At 44.3% G+C, this 25,016-nt stretch overlaps 1 protein-coding gene across 4 annotated transcripts in view; it reads left to right on the top strand.

Annotated features, from left to right (window-relative positions):
- ZCCHC7 (zinc finger CCHC-type containing 7) overlaps positions 1-25,016 on the top strand; it is an 88,808-nt gene that overhangs the window by 54,209 nt on the left and 9,583 nt on the right. For all 4 annotated transcript variants that reach the window (XM_064403483.1, XM_064403482.1, XM_064403480.1 and 1 more), the window contains 4 exons: positions 3,072-3,115; positions 4,224-4,349; positions 5,342-5,512; positions 13,811-13,846. In XM_064403483.1, coding sequence (XP_064259553.1) covers positions 3,072-3,115; positions 4,224-4,349; positions 5,342-5,512; positions 13,811-13,846 — 377 coding nt within the window. The remainder of the gene's footprint in view (positions 1-3,071; positions 3,116-4,223; positions 4,350-5,341; positions 5,513-13,810; positions 13,847-25,016) is intronic.

Genomic DNA, 25,016 nt, shown 5'->3' with positions numbered 1-25,016 from the left:
TGTTGCTTGCCATTCATCCCATTGTGCAGGGGCAGAGGACAGCCAAAATGTGGTACTTGATAAAGGGAGAACCTTGTGCAGGGCTTCCATTTTCATATAAATGGTGTGTATTTTACATCCTCGTAGTCCCTGATCTGCAGTTTGACAACACCATTTTCTCAAAGTATAAATACAAGAAGTTTATACAGTAAAGTCTGCTGTATTTTTTGTTTATCATAGAAATATATATAATTGTAGTACAGGAATTCATATTAATCTTAGTATTAAACTTAGGGTGGAAATTAATGTAATCTTATAAAGGAGATAGGATTTAACAAATGGAGTAAGATTAAAAGCACAAATATATCAACGATGTTCTTGGTTTTATTTAACTCACAGAAAGCTTTAAGTAAGTTTCATATGTGCAACTTCTCCACAAAAAAAGGGGGAAATCTTGAAAGAGATTGTCGGAATAAGTCTCTGAACTGCTGTGTTCCGAAGAGTAGAAATAAAGCTGAAGCCAATGCAGCAAGGAAGCAATCACAGCCCTTCCTTCAGGCAGAAATGCCCTTTCTGTGTGCATGCCAAGGGAGCAGCCAGGACAGTGCAGGAGCAGCCAGGAGCCACCCTCAGGGCACTGGGATTGCCTGTGGGATGCGTTAATTCACCCAAATGAGCAAAAATCAGAAGGAAGGGTGTTGCTACAGGACACAAGACAACACGACGCAGACACACTGCTGCTCTCAAGACAAGCAAAGAAAGAGTTTATTTTCTAACTCCTACGTTTATAGATTTCCAAAAGTAACAAAAAAATTAGAAAGTGAAAGTGCCACCTCTCCAGGGACACTAGACAAGCCAACAGTCCATCCAGTTTCTCCTCTTCCATAAAAGAATGTAAAACAAGAAGTTATTTACAGAAAGTGTGTGAAAAAGTTTAATACAAGAATACAAACATCAGAAGGCTTGGAAAATCTTAAAAAATCAAAACAACAGAAGGGGAAGCATCTGTCAAACTGAGAGGACTTTTGTGATTTATTTCGTGATCTAGAGCCAGACAAAACACTGTGGCCAGCGAGAAATATTGTTGCAGATTTTTCTGTGTGTCTCTACAGCAGGATTTCTACTTGGTTGCAGAAGCAAAACTCTCCCTAGGTGTTTCAGTCTGAAGAACTTACTGTGTGTGAAAACAAAGCCTTATGCAATCTATTGTGAATTAGAATTAACTTTTATATCACCAAACAGATTTAGTAAAAGGAGATTTTGTTGTAATATTTCATTCAGCTTTAAAGCTCTTATATTTATTTTCTGAATGGAGCAGCTTTAGCTTCTTGTATTAGGAGTATTTGAATCATTGTGTCATGGTTTTCCCCTGTGAAGCTGGGGATTTTGACAGTGAAGAAGAGAAACTTAGTTGGTTTGCCCTCAGGAAGGACATGCCTGGTGATTAACAGGAGTTAAATCGCTGGTAATTTTGCTCTGTGACCATTCTGCATGTGCATTTCTGTGCAACACGGCACTGGCAGTGCTGCCTGCCAAGGCACAGCTTTGAATTACAAATACCTTTTTCTTTATGAATTAATTTCCTTAACAGGCATTTAGGCCATAAATAGTGCACTGAAATATGACAGCGTTTCTTTACTTTTCTCAATCAGGCCTGAGAAGGCTGGATGTTCTCTGGAGGGTGCCACACCCTGGGGTGCTGGCGTGTCTCTGTCCCACCCTGCTCCCAGCACTGCTGGGTGACAGTGCAGGTGCCTGCTGCAGCCCTGGCAGTGGCAGCCACTTTGTGTGCCACGACTCAGCTTCACACATCAGCCACATCACTGTTTCACTGCCCACTTCGTGCATTGCCAGTGACAGCCGCTGGCACGAACAGGTGTTGGAAATAGAAATACTTGGGGGTGTTTTTGGGGTGAGAACCTGTGCTGTGAGCCCTGGCTGGTGAATGAGGAGCAGCAGTAACCAGGTGCTGTGCTCCAGAGCACCTGAGTGACATACCTTGTGTCCCAACACTACTGTGCACACCCAGCCAAAGTTACTGACTTTTTCAGTAAATGAAGAGGAAGACATGACATCATACATGATGCACTTTTAATTTGTAGTTATCCACCTTCTAATGGAAATGAGTAGTACCATCAAAAGTGGAGACATTTTTGCCGTCTGTAAATCGTGAGGATGCTGTGATTTTTGTTGATAACATGGATGCCTCGGATTCAGGTGCAGGATTGGCATGGGACAGTGTGCATTTAGAGGCGTGCAGACATGCAGGACCAACGTGCACTCAGGTTGCAGTGCTTGCTGTGAAGCACAGAGAGGTGAGCGCCGTGCTGAGGTGGATCCTCCCGCGCGTGAGGAGCTGCTCTGGCAGCATGGCCCTGTGTGCTCAGCCATGTGCACATGCAGGATTTTTAACAGCTCTGGCTGCATCCCTGCTCCTGCCCTTCCATTTCCTTCCTGGTTTGTTCCTTTTCCCTCCTGCCAGCCCCAAGGCTGCACGTGAGAAGGTTATGGCGTGACAGTCGGTAATCCAGTGTGTCCTCCTGATTTACTGCACATTACCAAAGCTGCTTGGAAATAGATGTGCTCAGCCTGCAGTCTGGGTGTCTGAGGTGCTGCTCAGTGCTGCTGGCAGGCAGCAGTCAGGACGCAGGGCTGCAGGCAGAGCTGGTGAACTGGCACAGAGGAGAAGTGCATGCTCTGCAGAACTCCTTGTTCCGTGTGCTGCCACGCTTGCAGCCCCGGGGCTGCAGCTGGGCATCCCCAGGATTTGCAGCTCCAAAAGCTGCAATCAGGACCTTTGGATGCCTCTGGAAGAATTAAATGCCCGCCTGAAGTTAAACCCCAGGGTCGCAACAAAAATGTGGTGTCAGGAAAACCTCTCCCAGCTGCACCTGTGCTGATGCTCAGATGAGGCACATTTGGTGCCCAGTAGGTCAGTAGCTTTCCTTTACCAAAAATGGAACTAGTTTCTCTGCTTTAGTACATCAAAACCTGTTAGCATTTTCAATAACTGCAGTAATCATCATGCTGAATGCATTATAGAAAAAGAGTAATATAAAATTAATAAAATTAATTTTAATTTTGTTTTTCAGGAAACATTGATGTGAACTGGTCCATCTCTCATAAAGACTTAGAGGTAAATCCTACCAAATTTTTCTATAATTCTTTATTTTGTTGCTTATTAACAAGCAGAATGAAGTAAATGGGATTGAAAAACCCCTTTTGTGGGACGATTAGCAGTGTCCTCTCACAGGAGGAAGGAGTTCTTGAGTTGGGGCTGGCATAGAGGCAGGAGGGGATGCGGTGTCAAGAGTCTTCCTCAGACTGTGCAAGGTGGACATCAGCTCTTCCTTCCTGGTCTCTCTGGAGCCCCAGAGCAGTTTCAGGGGCTGGAGCCCTTCCCAGCAGCAGTGGGAGCCAGCAGGGTGTGGAGCCTGCCTGGGCTCCCTCGGGGCAGGGCAGCCCAGAGTTCCCAGGCGAGCTGCTGGAGCATCCAGGAGTGAGTTCAGCTGCTCTGTCCAGCTCCTTCCCTTTTTCTTTCCAATGTCCACTGCAGCTGATATAATCGAGTGACATTAACAAATTCTTTCCCTGAGGAGAAACGGTATTTTTATACCTCTCCTGTTCATCCAAAATTTCAGGTATTTTTTTTTTAATTTGTGATGTTTACTAGGCAATGACAAGTTGTAGATAGGGTTTTCAATTCTGGCTGTCTACACAGAGAGCATGTGTGAGGTCACTGGGAGAGAGACAGTTGTTTCCAGCTTCTCTTTTATTTCTTTTTTTTTTTCCCTTTTAAAGTCTTTCTTTACAATTGCAAATTGCAGACTTCATCCAGACTTGTATAGCATTGTACTTTGTCCAAGCAGTTTGCCTTAATGTGTGCAAGGGAATATGTAACTTGCATTTGCAATTGATGTTCATTATATTTGCGTTCTGGAGAAAATTCCAGTTTGTTGTGACATAGCACAGTAAATCTTGGCTAATTGAGGAAAAGCTTCACAACTGCAGTCTTAAATAGCAAAAAAGAATGTCCTGAGGCAGAAGTTGGAATGAGAACTTTCCTCCCAGACAATGCAGATTTCTCTGTAACAGAATTACCCATTCCAAACCTGGATGTGTAAATTGTACATGGGGAGCATTAGATTTCTGCTGGATCACTGCCAGCAGTGACCTTTATAATTCCCAGCTCCCAAAGCACAGAATCTCAAGTGGTAAATGCATTTCTCTCTGTGTTTCACCAGGCACAGATCTCCAACTATGCGGGCGTGAGGCACAGCAGCATGCGGTACTACAGAGCTGACAAAAGTGTTACTTGTAGGAACTGCCACAGAACGGGACATTTGTCCAAGAACTGTCCCACTCCAAAGGTAAATGCAATGCTTAAATCACTTGAACTTTTAGCTGTTTTCCTAATATACCTTTGTGCTTGCTGTCGGAAGCATTGTTTCAGTGGTTTATCCTGTCTTTGAAGCCGTGCTCTGACTTGCAGGATTGCTTGCACAAAGTCAGTCTACTGTGTGAAAGTATCCCTCTGTTTGATGATGTCATTGCTGTTATTGTTTTTATAAAATAAAAATATGCAGAATTATATAATATAGAATAATATTGAATGGTTTGTGTTGGAAGAGACCTTAAAGATTAACTTGTTCTACCCCGTGCCATGAGCAGGAACAACTTCCACTAAACCATGTGGCTGTAAACTGAGAAAAAAAAAAATTAAAGTGCCATACAGAAAAGTCTTTTTTTTTTTCATATGGTAGAACAGTTAGCAAGTGTAAAATATTTTTCAATTGTACTTTCAACAAGGAGAATCTATTGAATCAGAAAGGCAGCCATGGTGAATAAGTGAAAGCACAAAGTATAATGAGTCATGATATCAACTGTCTTAAAAACCATGGATAAGATAAAACTTGAGCTAGCTTTAAGAAGTTCAGAGAGATGCCACATATTCCAAAAGTTTGTCCTGTGGTTAGGGGTTCAAAAGTCAGTCAGTACACTGTTGAGAACTGGGAGCCATTGTACGACAGCCTGGATTTAGCAACCCCCACAACAGAATCTGTAAAACCCTCAGACCTTGGGGCTGTGACCCACGAGGACACTCAGAATGACCACATCCCTTGGGAAACACACTCACTCAGTGGGAAAACTGGCTTCCCAGAGACAGAGGTTTGTCCTCAGAGCAGCTGGCTGCGTGTTGCATTTGTCACCCCTCGTGCTGAGCTGTGCGAGGCTGTGCCGCAGAGTCCGGGTGGGGCGAGTGCCCACCCTGTCCCCCAGCACAGCCCCGTGGGGGCTGCAGGGCTGCAAGGATCTCCTGAACACTGTCACTTACCGTGATTCTGTTTGTGTTTCTCCACAGAAAGCTCCCCCGTGCTGTCTGTGTGCAGGAAGAGACCATCTGCAGCACAGCTGCCCAGCACGTTTCTGCCTGAACTGCTGCCTGCCCGGGCACTATTTCAGGGAGTGCCTGGAGAGAGCCTATTGGAACAAGCACTGCAACCGCTGCGACATGAAGGGCCACTATGCTGATGTGAGTATGGCCCTTGGCACAGAGATCAGGCCTGGTTTGGTTTGTGTCTGTCAAAAACTGAATTTACAATGGCCACAATCTCTTCGTGTTACTTTGATTTTACGTAGTGTCTATTTGGAAGCACTTGCAAATGTTGTGTTTAGTCATTGCTTTACACTGTCAGAGCTTTCCTGGAGAATGGTTCAAAGAAAACAAAACAAAGCTCTGTTAACACCAGGTCTTTAGTTTGGTTCAGTTTGGCAGTGGTGGACACAAACATCCTTTTTCCTGGGGAATGAGAGGGGTAGGGATGTTGAAATCAGGAGACGCAGTGCTGCGAGTGTACCAGGAAGAAGAGCAACTCTGATGCACCAGGAGTTCCAGGTCTTGGTTGTTGCACTATGATCAGATATTAATCAGTGAAAATACTATTAGGGAGAAGTAGTTCGAAGGCTTTGTTTTTGACAAGATCTACTAAAGTAACACAAAGAAGGAAATCAAAGGGAGAACAAACGTAGTTGTCTCTTTCTTTCATCTTGTATTATGTTATTACAGTCTTATATGTCCCCAACATTCAGTTCTATATGTAGCAGTCAAACTTTTATGATATTTTTTTCTTTTGAATTAAACACACATAAGGATAAAAGGCAAATTGTGATATTTTTGGCAAACATACACACTTCAGTTTCTAACTATAGCTATAGATATGGCCTATATGTTTGGTTTTCAAATACACCTGTGGGATTCCATAAACACTGGATTTTTTTGAAACTCAGAAATATTTTAGTCTTTCTAAATGTCTTCTTCCTGCCTTTATTTTTTCTGTTTGGTTAAAGACCATGTCACAGTGGTACATCAGATGTGCAAAGGTCAGCCGGCATATTTGGGAGTTGCTATTTCTTATGATATTTGAATGTGTTCCAGATGTACTTTTGCTTACAGCTAATGTGCCCACAATACCTTTAAAGAATGTGAATTGTACTTTTCTGCACCCTCATTCTGGTAGGCAGTGAGACAGACTTGCAATCTGTAATGAAGCATCTTTTCTTTGCCATCTCTTCTCTTTACCACATTTTATGACACCGGTTTCATAAACTGATGTTCTTTTCTCTAAAGAATCGTGAGTGCCCTGTCACACGAGCATTGAAATCCTACCTGAGCCGTGCAGGTTGTCAGGAACATCACAGCATGCATTTTTTCTGCTCATTTGGGTCCACCTTTAATCAGAAAGTTTTCTCTTTGAAACTTGGGGCAGTTCTTGTGCGCTCCTGCATGGGAGGTGTGAAGCTGCCTGTGTCATTCACCTGGGTGAATACCGGGTCATCAGAGCAGGAGCTCACCTGCCCAGTCCTCAGAGAGAGATGGCACGGCAGAGCAGAGGCAGAGGAATCACAACCAACAATAGATCTTTCCTGAGATCAGAGCAGAAAGCCTGTGAAGCCAGCAGCTGGTCAGGACACAAAAGGAACACTTGGACAGGCTGTTCATGGCCTCAAGGTGTTTTTTGCATCTGGGATTTTCATAGTGGAGGAATCCAGGAATATTCCCATGCTGAAACCTTGCTTTGTGGAGGGGAGCACCAGAGAAGTTGTCAAATGGAAGGGAATGTGAGAGTTCCTACGAATCTGTGAGCACTAGCCCGTTACCAAAACCAGGTAACAACTGCCCAAAAGGTGCAGAGGAGCATGAGGGTGAAACAGCCCAGCCAGCCATGGCAGCAGACACCTCGTGCTTGGCGCATGAGTGCAACTGAGTTTTTAATGCAAGGACAGCGTGTAGGGGATGTCCCAGGGAGAGCTGGGGGTCCCAGGCTGCCCGCTGCACATGTGCACCAAGCCAGGGGACAGGAACCATGGTGGAGGCATGTTGGGATGGGTGCATAAACATAAAATAAATGGGGTGACTCAAGGCTGCTTTTGTAAAGGAAATCCCACTTCTCAGGGAACTCTGGAGTTCTTCAAAGGAGCAGGTTGACAAGCATGTGTGTAAACGTGATCCAGTTGACATAGTCTGCAAATTCCAAAAGGCGTTTTACAAAGTTCCTGACCAAAAGCTTTCAAGCAAAGTAAACAGGCATGGAGTAAGAGGATAAAGGTGGGATATGCTAGTGTGACATGGAAAAGGGTCAACAGTGGGGCAACAAGAGTGGCTGAGAAGACTGAATTACTTACAGAGTCAGTGCTGTGAGCCAGCTGTGCAGAACTGCCCAAGAACTGCAAGAATCAGAGGGAGAACACAACAAAATGGCCATTGAGTGGCAATAAATGTAAAGTAAAACAATTCCATCTTGGCATATGGAATAACAGGTTCTGCATATTGCTGTTCAGCACTCAGATCCTAGTTATGAGATATGGTTCCACAAAAAAATCAGTTTAATCTTCACAAGCTGTAAAAAAAAAAAAAAAAAAAAAAAAAAACAAAAAAAAAAAAAAAACCACCAAACTGGTGAAACATTAGGAATCATCAAGAAAGCAGCAGCACCTGGGCAAAGCTTTGGTCCCTGTCTTCTTTATCCCTCAGCATAGCCACAGCTCCTCAGCCTGCAGGGGAGGTGGCAGAGGAAGGGTCTGTAAAGAGCTTCAGAATCATCTGTCACGGGAGACAGTGGTCAGGGATCATCATTTCTTCCAGTACTCCTGACGAAGGCAGTAGAAGCCAGGTCAGGAAGAGACAGTCCAAGGTGACTCTGTGTGGTCAGCAGCAGTTCTGGAGGCTCCTTTCTGCCCTGCTTCCAGAGGAAATGGGAGCAGTTCATGGGAGAGAATTCACAGACTCCTCCACCAGGTTAGAAGGGACTTCATGGATCATCTGATCATCACTGCCAACATTTCTTGGCAAAAGCGTGGTCTACACAAGACAGCCCAGTCAAATACTGAGTGTCCAGTTCTGGGGAGTACACCACTTCCCTCAAGACATGATTGTTCTCATCATGAAGAGTTTTCTCCTGTGTCCACCTGAGATCTCCCCAGGAGTAACTTGGAGCTATCACCCCTTGTCTTTCCCATGTGACTCCTTGTAAAAAAGGGAAATCCCCATCTTCTTGTTATCAAACATATGTTATGAAATGCTTTGGATGCTCAAAGGAAGTTGTAATTTGTCCTTCTCAGCAAGTTGACTCCCTTTCACTGTAAATCAGAGGGTGCAGAACAAGCTCTTGTGCACAGTCTGTCAGACTGACTTTCCACTTTGGTCCAGAAGTGGATGTGAGGCAGTTCAAGGTGCTTCAGCTAGTTTGCTTAGGAAGCAGTCACAGTTCCTTAAACCATTCTAAGGTCATACATTGATGATCTGCTAGATCAGTGTCTTCTCCTGAGACAGCGCTGATAACATGCAGAGCCCTCTCAGCTGGAGGTGTTCTGGAAGCAGCCTGGCCCTGCATGGTTTCCTTTGGAGGGTCATCCGAGGAGCGGCTTTTGACTGATTCAGAGGCAGTTCGGTGGATGTCCTGAGCCCTGTGGTTGGTGTGCAGCCTGACCTGCCAGCAGCAGGGGTGGGAGAAGGGCTCCATGAATCTGCAGGAAGCAGGCAGAGGGGGCATGTCCCCATGTGCACCTGGGGGAACCAGCGTGCGGGTGCTCGGTGAGCTGGATGGGCTCTCCAGGAGCTGGCAGACAGCAGTGCCCAGGTGCTGGTGCCCTATCGCCACGCTGTGTCTGATGGCCCCAGCCGAATGCCCAAATGCTGCATTGTCAGCACTCCTTCCCATGAGCCAGCTGGGTGCTTCGACTGGCATCTTCTCTGCATATTCTGAGAACTTTCTGGGCATGCAAACCGCCGCTGGCCTCTTCTCTCCAGGAAGGTTCCTTCAGCCTTTGTTGTTTCTGGCACACTGCGGTGGGCTGGGCTCATTCCACGGGGGCAGCTGGCATCCGTGTGGCCGTTTTCCCTGGGCAGGGAGCACGGTGTTTGCTCTGTCTCCTGAGCTCCCCAGTGTCCTTCCCCACCCTTCAGGCCTCTGGCTGTCCACGTCCACCCGAGGGTGAGCATACGGCCGTGCCGCCAACGCCGGGGTGACACCGGCAGTCGCCCAGCTCTGCCCGCCCGGCACCGGCGGCTGTCTGCACTGGCAGCATGGGGAGAGGTCTCGACATCTGCTTGTGCAGGAGTGGCTTTGAAGGGAAGCATTGTGTGTTTTCTGCGGCAGTTCCCATGCGGAGGTGATGAAAAGTGTGTGTTTTGGCAAATCTTTTGTTTTATTGTGGTGGCTTGCAGCGGGGCAGCTCCAAGCAGCCGCTGCCTCTTTGACAAAGCACCAGAGGATTCTGTTAAAAAGTTGTGTTTAGTAATTGTAGTCGTCGTGTCAGACCATAACTGACTCGGAGCTGAAGGATTTTTGCGAGATGAGTAGCTATGCCAGCAGGGACCCAAGTCTCCTGGGCCAGCCGCGCTCTCATTAAGATTTGCCGCTAGCCGTGGCGGTGTTCGGCAAGTATGTGACGTGCATGCTGTTATTGTATGCTTGGCTTGTCAGCCTGCAGCTTTCTGACACTCACTTATGTCACTCTTTATTCAGAGACGAAGAAGCTTTTGATAATTTGACAAGACAAGCTCTTAAACGATCTAGGTCATGGCCTTCACTGTCTGTGATTGTGAACATATTTCCTGAAAGCCCTGTCACTCATCACAGCTACATTTTCTCCCGGGGAGCCGCGGGCCCGTCCTGGTCTCCTGTCAGCGCGTGCATTTTGGTTATTCATACGCCAAATACAGTAGCGGGTTTTCGCTCGCCTTTGGCCGGCGCTCGCATGTTAGCGGGGCTAATCCGCCGCCCGCGCCCGCGCCCCGCCGCGCCGACGTCGAGGGCCTCGGCGCGAGGCAGACGACCGGCCGAGGGGAGCGGAAAGGAGGAAAGGCCGCTTAGTGCCGGTTTTGTGTTTGCTCATTGTTGTGGAAATATGAGAACTGGTGGCAAGGGCCTCGTCTATTGAGCTCTCGAGTCCCGGTCTGCTGTCAGGGGCTGTTTGAGATTGAGTGTTTTATTTTCTTTGATGTTCACATTGGAGAATAGGGAAGTGGGAATTAAACAACAGATGCATTAAGCCGTTGTTCTGGTAAAACAATAATTAGCACCTGATAAAATTCAATATGGGTCAAAACGTGCAGCACCCAGTCTCGATTCTCCCATTATGGCGCCGTGCAGTGGGTCAGCCTCAGGCACAAGTGGCCGCCTTTGCACAGGGCCGTGGCAGCAGTGGCACGGCTCTGGGGACAGTGGTGGCACGACTGTGGGGACAGCGGTGGCTCCAGAGACAGCGGTGGCTCCAGGGACAGCGGTGGCTTTGGGGACAGCAGTGGCTCTGGGGACAGCGGTGGCTCCAGGGACAGCAGTGGGTCCAGAGACAGCGGTGGCTTTGGGGACAGCAGTGGCTCCGGGGACAGTGGTGGCTCCGGGGACAGTGGTGGCTCCAGGGACAGCAGTGGCTCTGGGGACGGCAGTGGCTCCAGGGACAGTGGTGGCTCTGGGGACAGTGGTGGCTCCAGGGACAGTGGTGGCTCCGGGGACAGTGGTGGCTCCAGGGACAGTGGTGGCTCCAGGGACAGCGGTGGCTCCAGGGACAGTGGTGGCTCCAGGGACAGCGGTGGCTCCAGGGACAGTGGTGGCTCCAGGGACAGCAGTGGCTTTGGGGACAGTGGTGGCTCCAGGGACAGCAGTAGCTCTGGGTACGGCAGTGGCTCCAGGGACAGCGGTGGCTCCAGGGACAGTGGCCCAAGGTGTCATCAGAGTGCAGCCCGCTGCCCTCGCGGCACGCTGTGGCAGTGGCACTGCCCTCTGGAGTAGGCATCTTTTGTGCTGCTGGTACATTTAAATGTGACTACGGTCAGACCACTGGGGCAGGAAATAAATGCAACTTTATTTTAATGTAGTTCATCATGCTGCCATGGTAGCTCGGTACCACAGGGGCTTTTCTCTAAAGCTGGGCCATTCATGGTTAAGTTCTTTTAAATAAATAAGGAAAATCATGGGTTTGGCAGCAGTTGTGTCTGGCTATGCTGTCGTCCATAGCACACCTCTTTGCCTCATTTGAGGAGCCAGTATTTGGCAGTAATGGTTAATCATTCTATTTGTCATTCCCCAATATAAGATGCAGATAACAGCCCTGAGTTGATGCAGAGGTTCCTGGTTAAAAGCATCTTCTCTAAAGAGCTGTTGTTTAACAGTGACCCCTCCTCAGTTTTTGTACCCCACTTGAGCAGTATTACCCCAAGTCGCTGCCTGAATGAAGGAATATGCTTAGCCTTCCCTCACCACCTGCATCCTTTCCTTCTCCTGGTGTTCCCTCACCCTTAAAACATCCCTGAGGGCAAAACCCACCTCTGGACAGCGCCACGAAGGCGCTGGGGCTGTGCCTCTCCCAGGGTTCTGACAAGAGCTCTGCCAGCTGTGGTTCTCACTCAGAGCCACAGATTTTTGCTCGAAGTGATGTCTTTGTGTCCAGAGCAGGAAAAACACCCAACCAAACAATTATTCAAAAACAAAGTAATTTTGATGATGATGATGATTAAATAGCAGTCGTGTGAGTAAAGGTCATAGCACAGAGTGGCATTTTGCCAGGATAGGACAACTCACTGATTGCAATTGTTCAACCATATTAGCCCGGGCACGCTGTGGTAATCGAAAAGTATCCAGAACTAATGTATAAATAACTGCCTGCTACCCCTGAGCTGGACCAGCACAGCTGTCCTGCACAGCTGAAGCCTCCTCAGCTCTGAGGGAGATGCTAGGAGCTCTGGTACAATATTTTTACAGGCTACAGAGTGTTTATGTGTTGTTCTGTGAACCCTGGCTAAGTTAGGGAAGGAGGAAAATCCTTTTGTTTGTGCTCAAAGACAGCTTGAGTGTGCTCAAACTGTCAGATCCTCGGTAAGGAATGCGATGTCCCCCACAGATTTCCTTTATAGAAATACTAATATAAAACGCAAATATTTACACACAGCATTTGAGTAAGAGGGGAAATGTTGAACCATTACACAGAACAGATTGTAGATTTTTCTGCAGACAATTATGTTACTGGTGGAATGAATAATAAATAATATCATTTCCATCACATCTGGGAAAAACACACTGTATGTGCCACAGGGTGACTGGCAAAAACTTGGGTTTTATTTTGAGAGATAGTGGTTGTGGTGTGTTTTCTTTTAATTAACACGCTCCATCAAAATAAAAGAAGGCAAGAATTTGGGCATGAGTGAAAAATTTATTCGAAATCTAAAGAAGTGTTAATAGTACTCATTTGCAAGTAGTCATGAGGCTTCAATGTTCGAAATTGCAGCTGCAGCATATTATGGAGAAGCCGTGGAATACTACATTTCTTTTTCTTTTCTTAAAATGAAGGTTGGCAAACCAAGTTGGTAATTGTTCAAATGAGTGCAGTGCTGTTCTTATAAGAAGGTAAATTTCTAAAGAGAAGTGAAAGCCCTCCGCTGCAGTAGCTGTGTACTGAAATGACAAAAAGCGCCACAATTTCCGTGTCTGTCTGTGGCTCAGGGGCCATCAGAAATATTGTACATTTTGTAAAAGCATTAAGAACCCCTGAGAGAGTGATCTGAGCTTTAGTGACCACCAGCATGTTCTGATTTTATTTCAAATATCCACGTTTTCCTCTTTACCATCTCTCGTGTGTCCCTCAGGTCAATTGTGTCACTTTTGTGACTCAAAAACCTGCTCTATTTTTTTTTTTTTCCAAGGGCTGCACTTAGGACTTGGTATGAAAGTCTGGCAATTAAAAAAAAAATTAAAAGTAAAAGAAAAAAAAAAAAAGGCAAGCAAGTCGTTGTAAAAAATAGCAACATTAAAGCAATCTGTTATGGTTCTTGTTTACAACTCATCTGACATGAGGCTGCTGAGGATTATTACGTGTAACAATTATATTTTGATTAGGAAAGAGATACGTACAAAAAAGATAAAATATTTCAGTTTGTACATGAAAGGAAGGCACCTTGAGATTTAATTTCTGGAGCGTTATGTAAATTTAAAATGTCAGAAAATGTAGAATTTAAATCCGCCCCTGTTTGTTTTCGCAGCATTAATGCTTCCTACAGTCACGAACACACTGCTCTCCCAAACTTCTGCCCCTCGGAGAAAAAGGGCAGAGAGAAAACTGTTACTGGCTTTCTGACAATGGCAGGGAGTGTGTTAAACCAGTGTAAAATTCAATTAAACTGTCTAGCCGGGTTTTTGAAGCTGAAATGCAGACCCTTTCAGTTAAGCTTCTTATTTTCCTGTGACCGACACCAGTGGATACTGTGTTATGCCAAAACCAACAGGCTGTAAAGCACCTTGTTTCATGCTCCTAGCTGATCAATATTTTTATTTTCCAGGCTTGCCCAGAAATATGGAGGCAGTATCACCTAACAGTAAGTAGAAACACCTTTTTTATTTTCTTCTACACCCAACCTATTTACTCCTCTGTGAACTGCTGACCATAAAATATAGATAAGTATCTTCTCTGAGAAGATAATAAACATCTCAAGAGTTTTTGAACTGAAGAGGGTGATGAAACACTGTCACTGTTTTTTAATCATCTTTAAAACTTCTGTGTTCGTTTTAATACTGTAATAATTAAATTAGTGCTTTGCCTCTCTTCTCTCAGTGACCACATTTACACATAGAAAGAGCGTTAAATTTTAAGTTGGGATGCACTGCAGAGGCAGTAATCCCATCTCAGATATCCCAGATGCTGGTAATTAGTCACTCTGTGCGACAAAGCTTTTTCTCAGATGAGTGAAATAAATCTCAGTTAGAGTGGAGACTTGAATTTGAGGAAAAACACCTCATAAACTTTTGCAGATAATTTATAATTAGTCAGAATATAGCTGTGACTGCTTGTTTGGCCTGCCTTAGTTGATCGTTAATCCCCGAAACAGGAAAATAAAACTTTGTGAAACTGTACCAGTTTATTACTTAAGAGTTTTCCTCATATGTAAAATAGATATAGAAATACAACAAAATGCATACAAATTTGCCTAATATTGAAATCTCGTTCAGTGTTTAACCATTAAAAACAAACTTTTTCATTGGTGTCACAGTTCTTAAATATATTAATTTCTAAAATTGTCTGACATAAAAACACCTTTAAAAAAATCAGGGGTTTGTTGTTCCTCTGAACTTTTCACTGCTCCCCAGATCAGCCTCACACGAATTTCGCTGTTACAGATAATTAACCCCTGTTCTCTGCTCTCAACAAAGTAGAAAAGTTTCTCCACTACTTTTCTTTTTGGATCTTTGGGGGTTTTTTTCTCTGTAGCAGTAGATGGAATGTGCTTTATAATTTGTGCCTGCATCTCTTCATGGCGGTGGAATGCTCTTTTTTCTGCTTTTTTCTTCAAAATTCAATGAATAGAAGAAATCTGCACTTAAAACCTCTCATTTGTGTTTTGTGCATAATGATTCTAACACAAAGATCTGCCCTGGAAATCCTCCACCCTTCCTGAGAATTTACTTTTAAACAGATTTGGTGACAATTTTTTGTTGGTTTGGTTGGTTTTGGTTTTTGGTTTGTTTTTTTTTAAGCATTATGAACAAAAAAATGTGCATTCACTGAGTATTTTTGTTTGGTTTGGATTGGTTTTACGTTGGATAAAGGAAAAAGGTAAATGCTGTCTCTCATTGTAATCCCTAAGGCTGCATGTAAAAACAATTTCTGAAATCTTTATAACACTTGCAACTTAATGATCAGAAATATTTGGTGCAGTAACATCCTGGGTTCTGTTTTTCACTGAGATAAAAGATGTAATTTTATTGTAGTTCTACCTCCCTGAATTGAAAATTCCTCAAAAAGTGAGTTGCCATCAACACTTATAAAATATTTATGTCTGTAAAAAAAGCAGGGGTAGCTTAAACCTGACCAAGTGCTGTACCAGGGCAAAATTTGAGGTATATTGAGGTAGGAAATTATTTTTGTGGATTTTTTAGAAAGCATTCAGGGTTTACACTTGATGCAAAGTAAAGCTAAGAAAAGGCGTCAGAACAAGTTCTTGTTAGAAAATGTAGTGGTTACAATTATGGGCATATTATTAAAAGTACCCTTTGGAAATTTATGGTGCACTTCAGGGACATTTTGAAATGTGGTCAAATAGGCACACTCACAGATTAATTGGTATTGCATCAGGCCCTGCCTCCCGATAAATAGATTTTTGCTTTGCAGTGAATTGCAGTTTATTGCAAGTAAGATACATTTCTGGCGTGTGGGAAATGTTTTACACGCCTTCATTTCTTGCATAGGAAGAGTACCTTTGGCTCAAAGTTACATTAGCAGTTGGATAAGCCTGGAATTTAAAAATTTGTATGGTAAAAGACATTGGTTGATATTTGCAATAAGTAAATGAAAACAAACTGCATTATCTGAATTGTTTACAATCTATCTTTTATTATTCCCGTTAAATATTCTCTTTTGCACCCAAAGCAGAGCAGAAATAAATAATGTTCTGGCAAGAAACAAAACTTCTAAATTAGAATTAGAATTATATATAATGATTAAATATATATATTTTTTATATATAGCTGCAGGATTGTAACAAAAAGCCAAGGTTTTTTACTCTCATATCAGCACAGTAGTATTTCACCATAAAAATTATTGTACAATTTTCCTGTGGTAGGAAAATTAAATACTTTGGTGCAAACAGGAGAGCAGCATTAAGAAAAATACGACACGTTTAGAACAAAAGTGTTGTTGTGGCTGCCCAGCTGCTGGGGCCACAGAAGAGCTTTTCCTGCACTTCATGCAGGGACAGAATCACTGGAGTTGAGCTGGTTTTGGTGACTTGGCGGCGAGCATCCCACAGGCAGGTCCCCCTGCATGCAGAGGAACTGGGCGCTCAGTTTTGTGATAGAACACCGGATTTTGGCACCGTTGGCAGAGGGCTCTCGCAGAGTTTGTCCCAGTGTCTCTTCACAGTTCTGTGAAGCATTCCTGGTTAATTTCTGTGAATGCTGGCGGGGGATCACACGGCCCTCCGTGCACCTCTCCTCTCGGTGAGGCTGCTGGTTGTTTCACTCATTTTGGGTCACTTTCCGAGGAGATGGACTGCCATCTATTGACTCCTCGGAGCCCCTGCACGAACAATGACTCAATAACAAACCCTTCCTGCTCCTGGGGATGGATGGTGCTGGGGTTTGTTGACGTTGGCCATTGTGACAAATTTGAGCACATTGCAAATAATTTGTTGTATGGGCAGAAACGTCTTATTCCGGCCAAAACAGACTGCCAGCGCAAGGAATCTTAGGAAGAAATGGCAAAAAGGATTGTAAGTGGAATATTTTAATTTGCCTTTTGATGGGAAAAAAGATTGTCATAAGGCATGCAGTGAAGCTTAAATCTAAGGGCTGTGTGATAATCAAAGCTTTATAAGTGGCTGAAAGTGCTTTCTTTGGACTCATTCTTGCAACTCTTTTAACTAAAATTACTCTGAAAAAAAAGCCAATCAAAGCCAGCATAAAAATCCAACTCCCACTGTGGTTTAAAATAGTATTTAATAACCTCTTTAAGACAGTGATTTAAAACTTTTGCACATCATTTTATCACAACTACACTCTGTATTTCTCCTGTATCAGAGAAAGGCAATTATATCTGTCAAAATACATTTCAAGTTTTATTCGTGTATTTTGTGAATTGGTTCATACCCACTAAGGTTTATCAAAGGGGTTATTGTCAATCAAATAACAGGACAAAGACTTCTTTGACAGAGTCAGGATAAACAGTTTTGATCGTAGCTTGCTGGAGTGTCAGTGATGATACATGTGATTTTTTTTTTGGGCACAAGGCATTTGGAGGCCTTGTTGAGCTCTTTGTTCTGGGTTATGAGGAAGCTTGGCTTACAGCTGTGACTCCCTAAATGCCACAGTTTGTGGTGCTCCACAAACCCATGTTCCACAAGACATGCCGTCACATCCTCTCAGCACCCTAAGGGTACAGGGGTGCACACTGCAGTGTTTTTTCTCTCTCAGAGCACTGTCTCGTTCCCTTTCTCCTGTCACTTCAGATTTGAGCTATAAATGTAGTGATAATTATGATGCATTTTAAGTGGAGGCCAGGTTGTAGTCCTCTAACAAACAAAAAAGATAAACCCTTAATAACACTAAAAAAATCGGTGGAAAAACTTGTGAGAAGGCACCCAATGATTTCCTTTTGTTAGTTTCAGTTTTGCAGTTTATCCTTTAAAAACCACAGTATTTCCCTTCAAGTTTGACCTGCTGCCCGTGCACCTGGCCTGTGCTGTCCTCAGCGGGCCCAGGCTGCATGCCGGGGGTCACATTCCTCATGGACAGCCCGTGTCCCCTCTGCTGCTGCTGTGGGCAGCCCGGGGCTCTGTGCTGGCTGTCCGGGGAGTGCCATGGGCCAGCATGCCCATGCTGACCAGCAGCTTTGGCCAGTTGACCAGTGGCTGCGGCCTCACCCCGGCCCACAGGCCGTGGGGCCTTTGTAGCCTGAGCGGCCTGCTGGAGCTGCTGCCAGTGGTAGCGTCCACCCAGCAGATGACATCGCTGGAGAAAAAGAGGAAATTTGTTTATCTTCAGTGCCTGGTGTTTTGCCCTGGGTGTGAGGTTGCACTTGTGGCGTGAGGCCCCTGATGTGGATGGCAGCGCCGGTGGGGCAGGCCGCCGCTGCACGGTGCTCGGCGTGTTTCGGTGTCAGATGGAAACGGGCTGGCGGCAGATCTTACCACATCTCATTGTCAGAGTGGCTTGTGCCATGCAGGAAGGGATGTGGCCGGTTCAGCCCGGCACCAGAACGAGGACACCACAGTCAAACAGGAATGAACTGTGCAAGTGTCAGAATTTCCTTCAGTAAATAACAACTAAGTAAAGAAAACCTGTCCCTAGAATGGGCAGAGCAAGTTCTTTATTTTCCTGAGGTGTTTCTTGCGGTTGATGTGTGTGTTAAAACACAAATCTCAGTGGGACGGAGTGTTTTGTTTCTGTGGGGCTGTCTGATTCCTGATAACCCCTTCGTGCCCTGGTGCCGCTGCAGCCAGCCACGCTGCCTCCGTCCCCTGTGCCCTGCCTTCACCAGCCTCGTCTGTGTGAAATCTCCCACAGCAAGATGGCCACCAACAGAGCTTTAGAACCATCAGAATTTTTAATGAGCAGAAGCTATCATTTAACACACTTTTTGACAGTTTGTTAATCTTACTTTTAATCCGCTTACATAAAGGAAGGTGAAGCAGGGACTGGCTGATTTGGCCCTGTGTATGAAGGGCACGAAGGGACATGCATCTTTTGTGTTTAAATGTTGCGCTCAGGTTTCTTTGTGTGCATGATTAAAATTCCTCGTGGCCTGCTACTTCTTTTCTGAAGTGAAAATGTAAGCCATATTCCTGGAAGTCAATTTCTATCTGTTACAGTGTGTCTTCCAGAAAGGGAAAATAAAAAATAATACAACCCTGGCAAAAAAAATTTAGGCTTGGACAGAGAGAGAGAGAGGACATTTGGTTTCCATACATTTTTTAGGTGTTGAGCGGTGAGGGAAGGGATGGGTTTAGGAGTATTTTGGGGAGGAGGTTAATGCCCGGGTTCCTTGCAGCTGTGGCTGTGACATGGCCGCAGGGCTGGCTCCACTGGCCACGACACAAAGCCACAGGCCATGGGGCCAGCACGCCCCTGTGGAATGCTTCAGCACCTGCCCAGTTCCTCTCCAGGTGTGTCAAGGCTATTTCTAGCAGCTCTAGGGGAAAAAAAATGAAGTCTGTTTGTGAAATAAGCAATGTATTTCTCATATGTTGGAATCTCAGAGTGGGCCCTCATGTGACATTGCTTCAGTATCCATTCAGCAGGATATTTTACAGGGAAGGCAGCTCAAAATTCTCAGGGTCATGGATTTAGGGTAAAGATGACTCTGGCTCATGTTTTGGGCACATGAGCACCTGGAACATGATGGTGTCCACATCCCTGCTGGGGAGGTGCTTGGCTTCGTGAAGATTTCCTGCCCTTTGAGAGGCTGCTTGCCCCGATAGCCAGAGGAGGAACTGGGGCAGAGCTTGGCCAGCAACAGGCAGATATTTTGGTGTTAAACTCTCTGTGTTTTAAACTCTCTCTTGTCCAAACCTGACCTGTCTTGCAAGGGGTTTTCAGTTCAGGGATGCTGCTGACATGCTGCCAGCCCTGCACATCTCTCCTGGAGAAAGCCTGCAGGTCAGAGGAGGTCGTTGTGCTGGGCAAAGTGATTTTACAGTTTATTTTCTCCTACTAATTGTAATTTGCTGTGTTGCCACTCTCTTTCAAGTTTCAGATTTTTTTTGAGGTTATCAGAAACCTAAACCCCAAATCTTTTTCTATTTCTAAGGAATCATATTTCACAAAAGATATTCTTTCGGATACCTTTTTTTTTCCTTTCCAGAAAACAAAGACACTTTCAGGTCCTGAAATAACTGTTAGGTTTATGAATTCAAAGCATATACTATAGTTTTTCAGTACAAATGCTACCTAAAAGTTCTTTCCCAATTTTTGTTTGAAAGGTGTATTTAAATTATGATGGGGAAAATAAGTAGCTGTAATAACCCAGTACAAATTTTCTGCAAGGACCTGAGTGGACATTTTGGGTGGGATTCAGAACCTTCCAGCAGCACGGGTACCACCTGCCACTCACCTTCACCAGGTAGTACTCATGGTAGGAAGTGTCCTGCTTCTCTGACTTTCATCTGTCCCGTGCTTGTCTGCACCTGCTCCCCAGAAAACAAAATAAAAGGTGCTTTAAAATTGAGGGTTAAAGAGAGATTAGATCCTGACCAAAAATTGTATTTCTCTATATTTCTGGAAGCAGTCTGAAAATGAGGAGAGAGCAGAATAGAGCTGACTGAACATTTCTGTGATTTTGGGGTTCCAGATGTCATTGCTGTGGTTCTTGTCATGGACAACCCTGGCCCTGGCACGCCTGTTGAGGTGGTGTCAAGGGCCCTGTTTGCTGCAAAAGCACTGTCTTTCACTGTGAAAGGGAAATAGAGAAGAGCAGAGGATGGAAATTAATGTATTTTACTGTTTTAAATCTCTGGTTAGCTACCTCCCGCATGCCTCGGACGTTCTTTGTGCAGTACATGACATTTGGTGGCATGTGTCCCTCCAGCCCTGCACACCCAAAACCAGAGAGGTTTGGGTTATTCTTGTGATGCACCAAAGCTGTTGGTTGAGTGGGTAATTAATCAAAGAGAATAATCAGGGAAGGTTTGCTGCTGAAATATTTCCCCTTCATATACTCAATCACAGTTCTCTTAAGGAAAAGAATTATTTTTTTCTTTAATGCTTACAAATTCAGTTTAAAAATTTCACCTGTCTTTCCTTTCATCTGAAAAGGTGAACTTAGACGAGCATTTACATTATTATCATGATTACAAGTATTAACTGTCTAAATAAGGAAGGTAGCATTTTCAAGTTGAAATGAGGTTTCCAATGCGTTTTAAAAACATTTGAGAAAAAAAAATCCTTGCCGTCTTTCTGCAGTCACTGCTATGTATAAATATTGATATTAAATTTCCTACATTCTGAGAATTTCTCCAGAATTTCTCCAAACTTGATATGAAGGTATCTTTTTTAAGTTTTGTTACACCTCTGAACCAGTCCCAAAATTCTGCAGGAAGCCAAAAATCGTCTGCAAATTTAACAGACATTTTAAAATGGGGGAAAAAAAACCCAGTTGCACATAATACACATAAATGCCATAAAATGGATTTTTGTGCATTTTCGTATTGCAAAGTGTAAAAAGTCAGTAAATGTGCTTGCACTGCGTGGTTCATCTTGCTGGTGATCTGTGTGTTGCAGCAGCCCGGAGCTCGTGCTGGTAAGACAGTAACTTCCTCAAGTTATGCTCGATCATGTTAATAATCTACGGATTAGGGCTCCCTAAAAATATTCACTGATTTAATTCCAAGAGGGTCTATCATGTCAATGATATTAATACATCTTGTTAGGTCCTGTCATGTGTATAGAAAAGTTTCTATCCCCGTGACAGAATTATCCTGATTTTGATTTCAAGTCCTGAAGAACCAAGTATAAAGGGAATTAAAGGAGCGAGGGCCCGCACAGAGTGGTGAGGAGCACGGAGCCACGAGCAGGTGCTCGCAGAGAAGCCCCAGAAGTGCGTGTGAGGCGCAGTGTGTGTGCACACACGCTGTGCCACCACCGAGGGCCACAGAGGGAGGCATCCCACGGCATTTTCGGCCGCAGGGCAGCGAGGCTGGGCCTTCGGTTTGGACTCACTTTTTAACGTTGAATTAGGGTTACATTGGCAAACATACCCCAGCAGCGTGGTAGCGGCTCTGCCATGGGCAGGGGCAGCCCCCCGTGAAGGAATGGGCACTGCAGTCTGTGCCGGGCTGCCAGGCCCCTTCCCCTGCTCCTGGGGTCTCCACAGTGCAGCGTTGGCAGCCCTGAGCGGCACCGTGGCAGTGCTGCCCGCTGCGGCGTGCTCAGCTGTGAGGAAGAGGAGCTGTTTTCACACCAGAGCAGGTGAGGAATTCACAAGGGAAGGACAGTCACCGCCTGGTTCAGAGTTTCTTACAGTTGTGTCCAAAAGTGGCTTGTCTCTTTCTTTCCCTTTTTTTCCTTTTGCTCCCCTCAAACTTGCCGTTTCTCCACCAGTAGTGTCTGCTCACCTTGTAGCCAACAGAAAGGATTTTTGTGTTGTTTCTTGACTATGCAGTTAAATCTGTTTCTAATGAATTTTTATAACTTATTTTGGCACTTTAAAAATGGGGTGATGAGCACCTGTGCAGGAGCACAGACACTGGAGGGTTTCTGTGAACTGTGCAATAACCCTGAAATATCTCTCCTTTAAAATTAATTGCCCTGGATTTCAATGAGATATGCAATTTCTGTCTGTTTTGATGCCAGATGAGAGCTGGTTAAATTCATTCTGATTTTCTGATGGTGGCCTCAGGAAGGAAAGAGAGGAATAATTATAAAAGATACTCCAAAGTTGGTCTGGAGGAAACTGTTTTGGTCAGCAGCATATTTTCGTGGCGTGTGAGAGCGGAAACCTGATATGCTCTCATCCATTTTTAGATGGATGTATGTTTAGTTCCTGTGTACTATTCAGGAACTCCCAAGTCACATTCAAGTAAAAACTGCAAGGAGTTGAAAGCAATTTTTAAAAACAGGCGTGCAAAAAGGAGATGGAGAAGCTTTTGTTTGTCAGTGGTGGTATACAAGCTGTGACACATTTCCACAAGGACATATTTGGGATGAATGTCACTCGTCATGAATCTAGGTGCAAATAACTGCTACTCCTGAATATATAGGATGCTCTTTAATGGAGAGCACATGAAAAAATTATGAGAAAATGGATAAACATCAACACATGCAGTTGGCATGTTGGCAATGTAAGGAAACTGCTTCTGTGAAATTGTCCGTTAGTGAAGGATGCTGAAGCTGAGCTGCTGGGGAGTGTAAAGGGAAAAGGTTCAATTGTTATCTATTTGAAACCTACCCCAAAACTCACTTATAGCAAACTGATGCACTGATCACATGGCATCTCATATTCTTCAGCAGACCTGAAAGTTTTTCCCATGTTTACTTCCATTTTAGCTGTGACTAGTAGCCACTGCCAAAAAAATATTTATTAATAGTCTATTTATGGAGAAATACCTATTAATAGTGCTCCCCTAAGAAACTTATTCAGACGTGGCACTGCCTCCTTTCGGGTGCAAGGGTGAGGGATGATCAGTAGATGACATAAAGATTAAAAGTGAGAGAAAGGAAGCTGTAACTCATGCAGAATGACAGTAAAAATTAAAACCTTGGGGTTTGTAGGCTCCCCCGTGTATTAGCTAATAAATATGACTGTGCTTTAGTTCTGTTCATCCTCTGATTTTACGGGCTTTGCAAATGTTTGTTTTCAGATTAATGTATGAATGTATGTGTAACTATGCATACGCTCAGCGTGGGGGCAGCCGGTGCCGTGCCCTGGCAGATATATAGATATATTAGCAATATATATAAACATTTGGCCAATCCCCTAATAAACATACAAATAAAATATACATGTCCCAGTGCGTGAGTCTCCTCCTCCTCCTCCTTCTCCTCCTCTTCCTCCTCCACCTCCTTCTCCTTCTCCTCCTCCTCCTCCTTCTCCACACGGTCTCTCCCACCTCCCCCACCCCACTTCAAAGCTTGTGGTCCTTTCTCCATCCGTGTACTAAAAGGTTTCTTTGTGAGCCAGGCCATTTGTCCGTCATTGTTTGGGGCCCAAACGGTGGTAAAATACCCTGTCACCGATCTGGAGCACGGTGAATGGCAGCTTCTCTCCGGACAATTGGCGGCGGTGCCGAGAAATATTCCTGAGAGGATTATTTAACCTTTCAATTTAGGGGGCACAAAGCCCGGCTGATTAATGAACTTTCTGATGGGCGCCGATAAGCGGATCTATTTCTTTATTTCCTCCAAAAGTGATTCCTTCTCCTGTCCCATATTACTATAATCTTAAACATAAAATGTGGCAAATAGATTAAAAAACAGCACTAAAGAGTTTATCTGGCTAGCAAACTGAAGGAGCTAAATTAAAATTGGTAATGAAAGCAGTGGCTGAGCCCTGTATATGGTTTTTAAATGCGCTGTGTATTTTGAAGAGACTTATTCTCCAGCCTGCCTGGTAATGACTGCTTTGGGTGCGCGGTTCGGGTCCAGCTTCTGTTATCCCCCCAAAAAAATGAGTTGTGTTATCTGGATGACTGCAGACACATATGCATCCCCCTTTCTCACTGCATGGGCAGACAAGGTCGATAGCATTACAAGGTATTTGTGGCAGTGCTTGTTTCAGTTTTCAGAGCTGCCAGTTTTCAGCCAGATTTGAATTACAAAAGAAGAAGCTGGCATGAAAATTGAAAGGGTTTATCGGCTAGTCTGAAGCCTCATAGCACATTGCTTATTTATGCAGTCCATTTGCACCAGGAAATGTAAAAAGGAAATACATTTTAAAAATAAGGTCATAAAGACCCAGATATGTTTAAGATGGCAAATAAAATATAGATACCTATAATATCTTTCCAGGAAACGATTTCACTTAATGTTGCACATTACTTCGGAGGAGCATTTATGTTACTGTCATAAATTTGTGCATTTGTGTCACCATACAGATAGTCCCCAGGGATTAGGAACGAAGTGTTTGCTAACTTACTTTAAAATTAAAATAGAAGGGGAGATAGGTTTGTAGTTTGAGAGCCACATCAGGAACAGTTAGAGTTTAATGCGCCATCGTTTTTAAATAACGTTTTGCATTCCCTGTAAAATTAGCCATGGACGGCTAGAGAGATGCCACCACCTTTGGAGAAAATTGGGATGCCTTTTAAACCATGAAGATTTTGAGGCATTCAGGGATTGTATTGTTGTTATCCTCACTATCTTGCATACATTCATTTTCTCTGTGAACTTGAGGGGTTTTTGTCCGTTTCTTAGAGAAGACTTTTTGAATTAATATTTTAGGGTTTTCTCTTCTGCTTGTGAGAGTATTAAAAGATTGCATTCATTTATTTCAAATATATAATACTGTACGTTTTGTCTCTTCCTTTAGCGTTTTCACACAGTCAATTGTAGATGCTATTT

Source organism: Passer domesticus, chromosome Z, assembly GCF_036417665.1.
Source record: "Passer domesticus isolate bPasDom1 chromosome Z, bPasDom1.hap1, whole genome shotgun sequence".
In the NCBI taxonomy this organism is placed as follows: Eukaryota; Metazoa; Chordata; class Aves; order Passeriformes; family Passeridae; genus Passer; species Passer domesticus.
The sequence above is the reverse complement of the archived record's forward strand: the minus strand, read 5'-3'. Positions and strand labels throughout refer to the sequence as shown.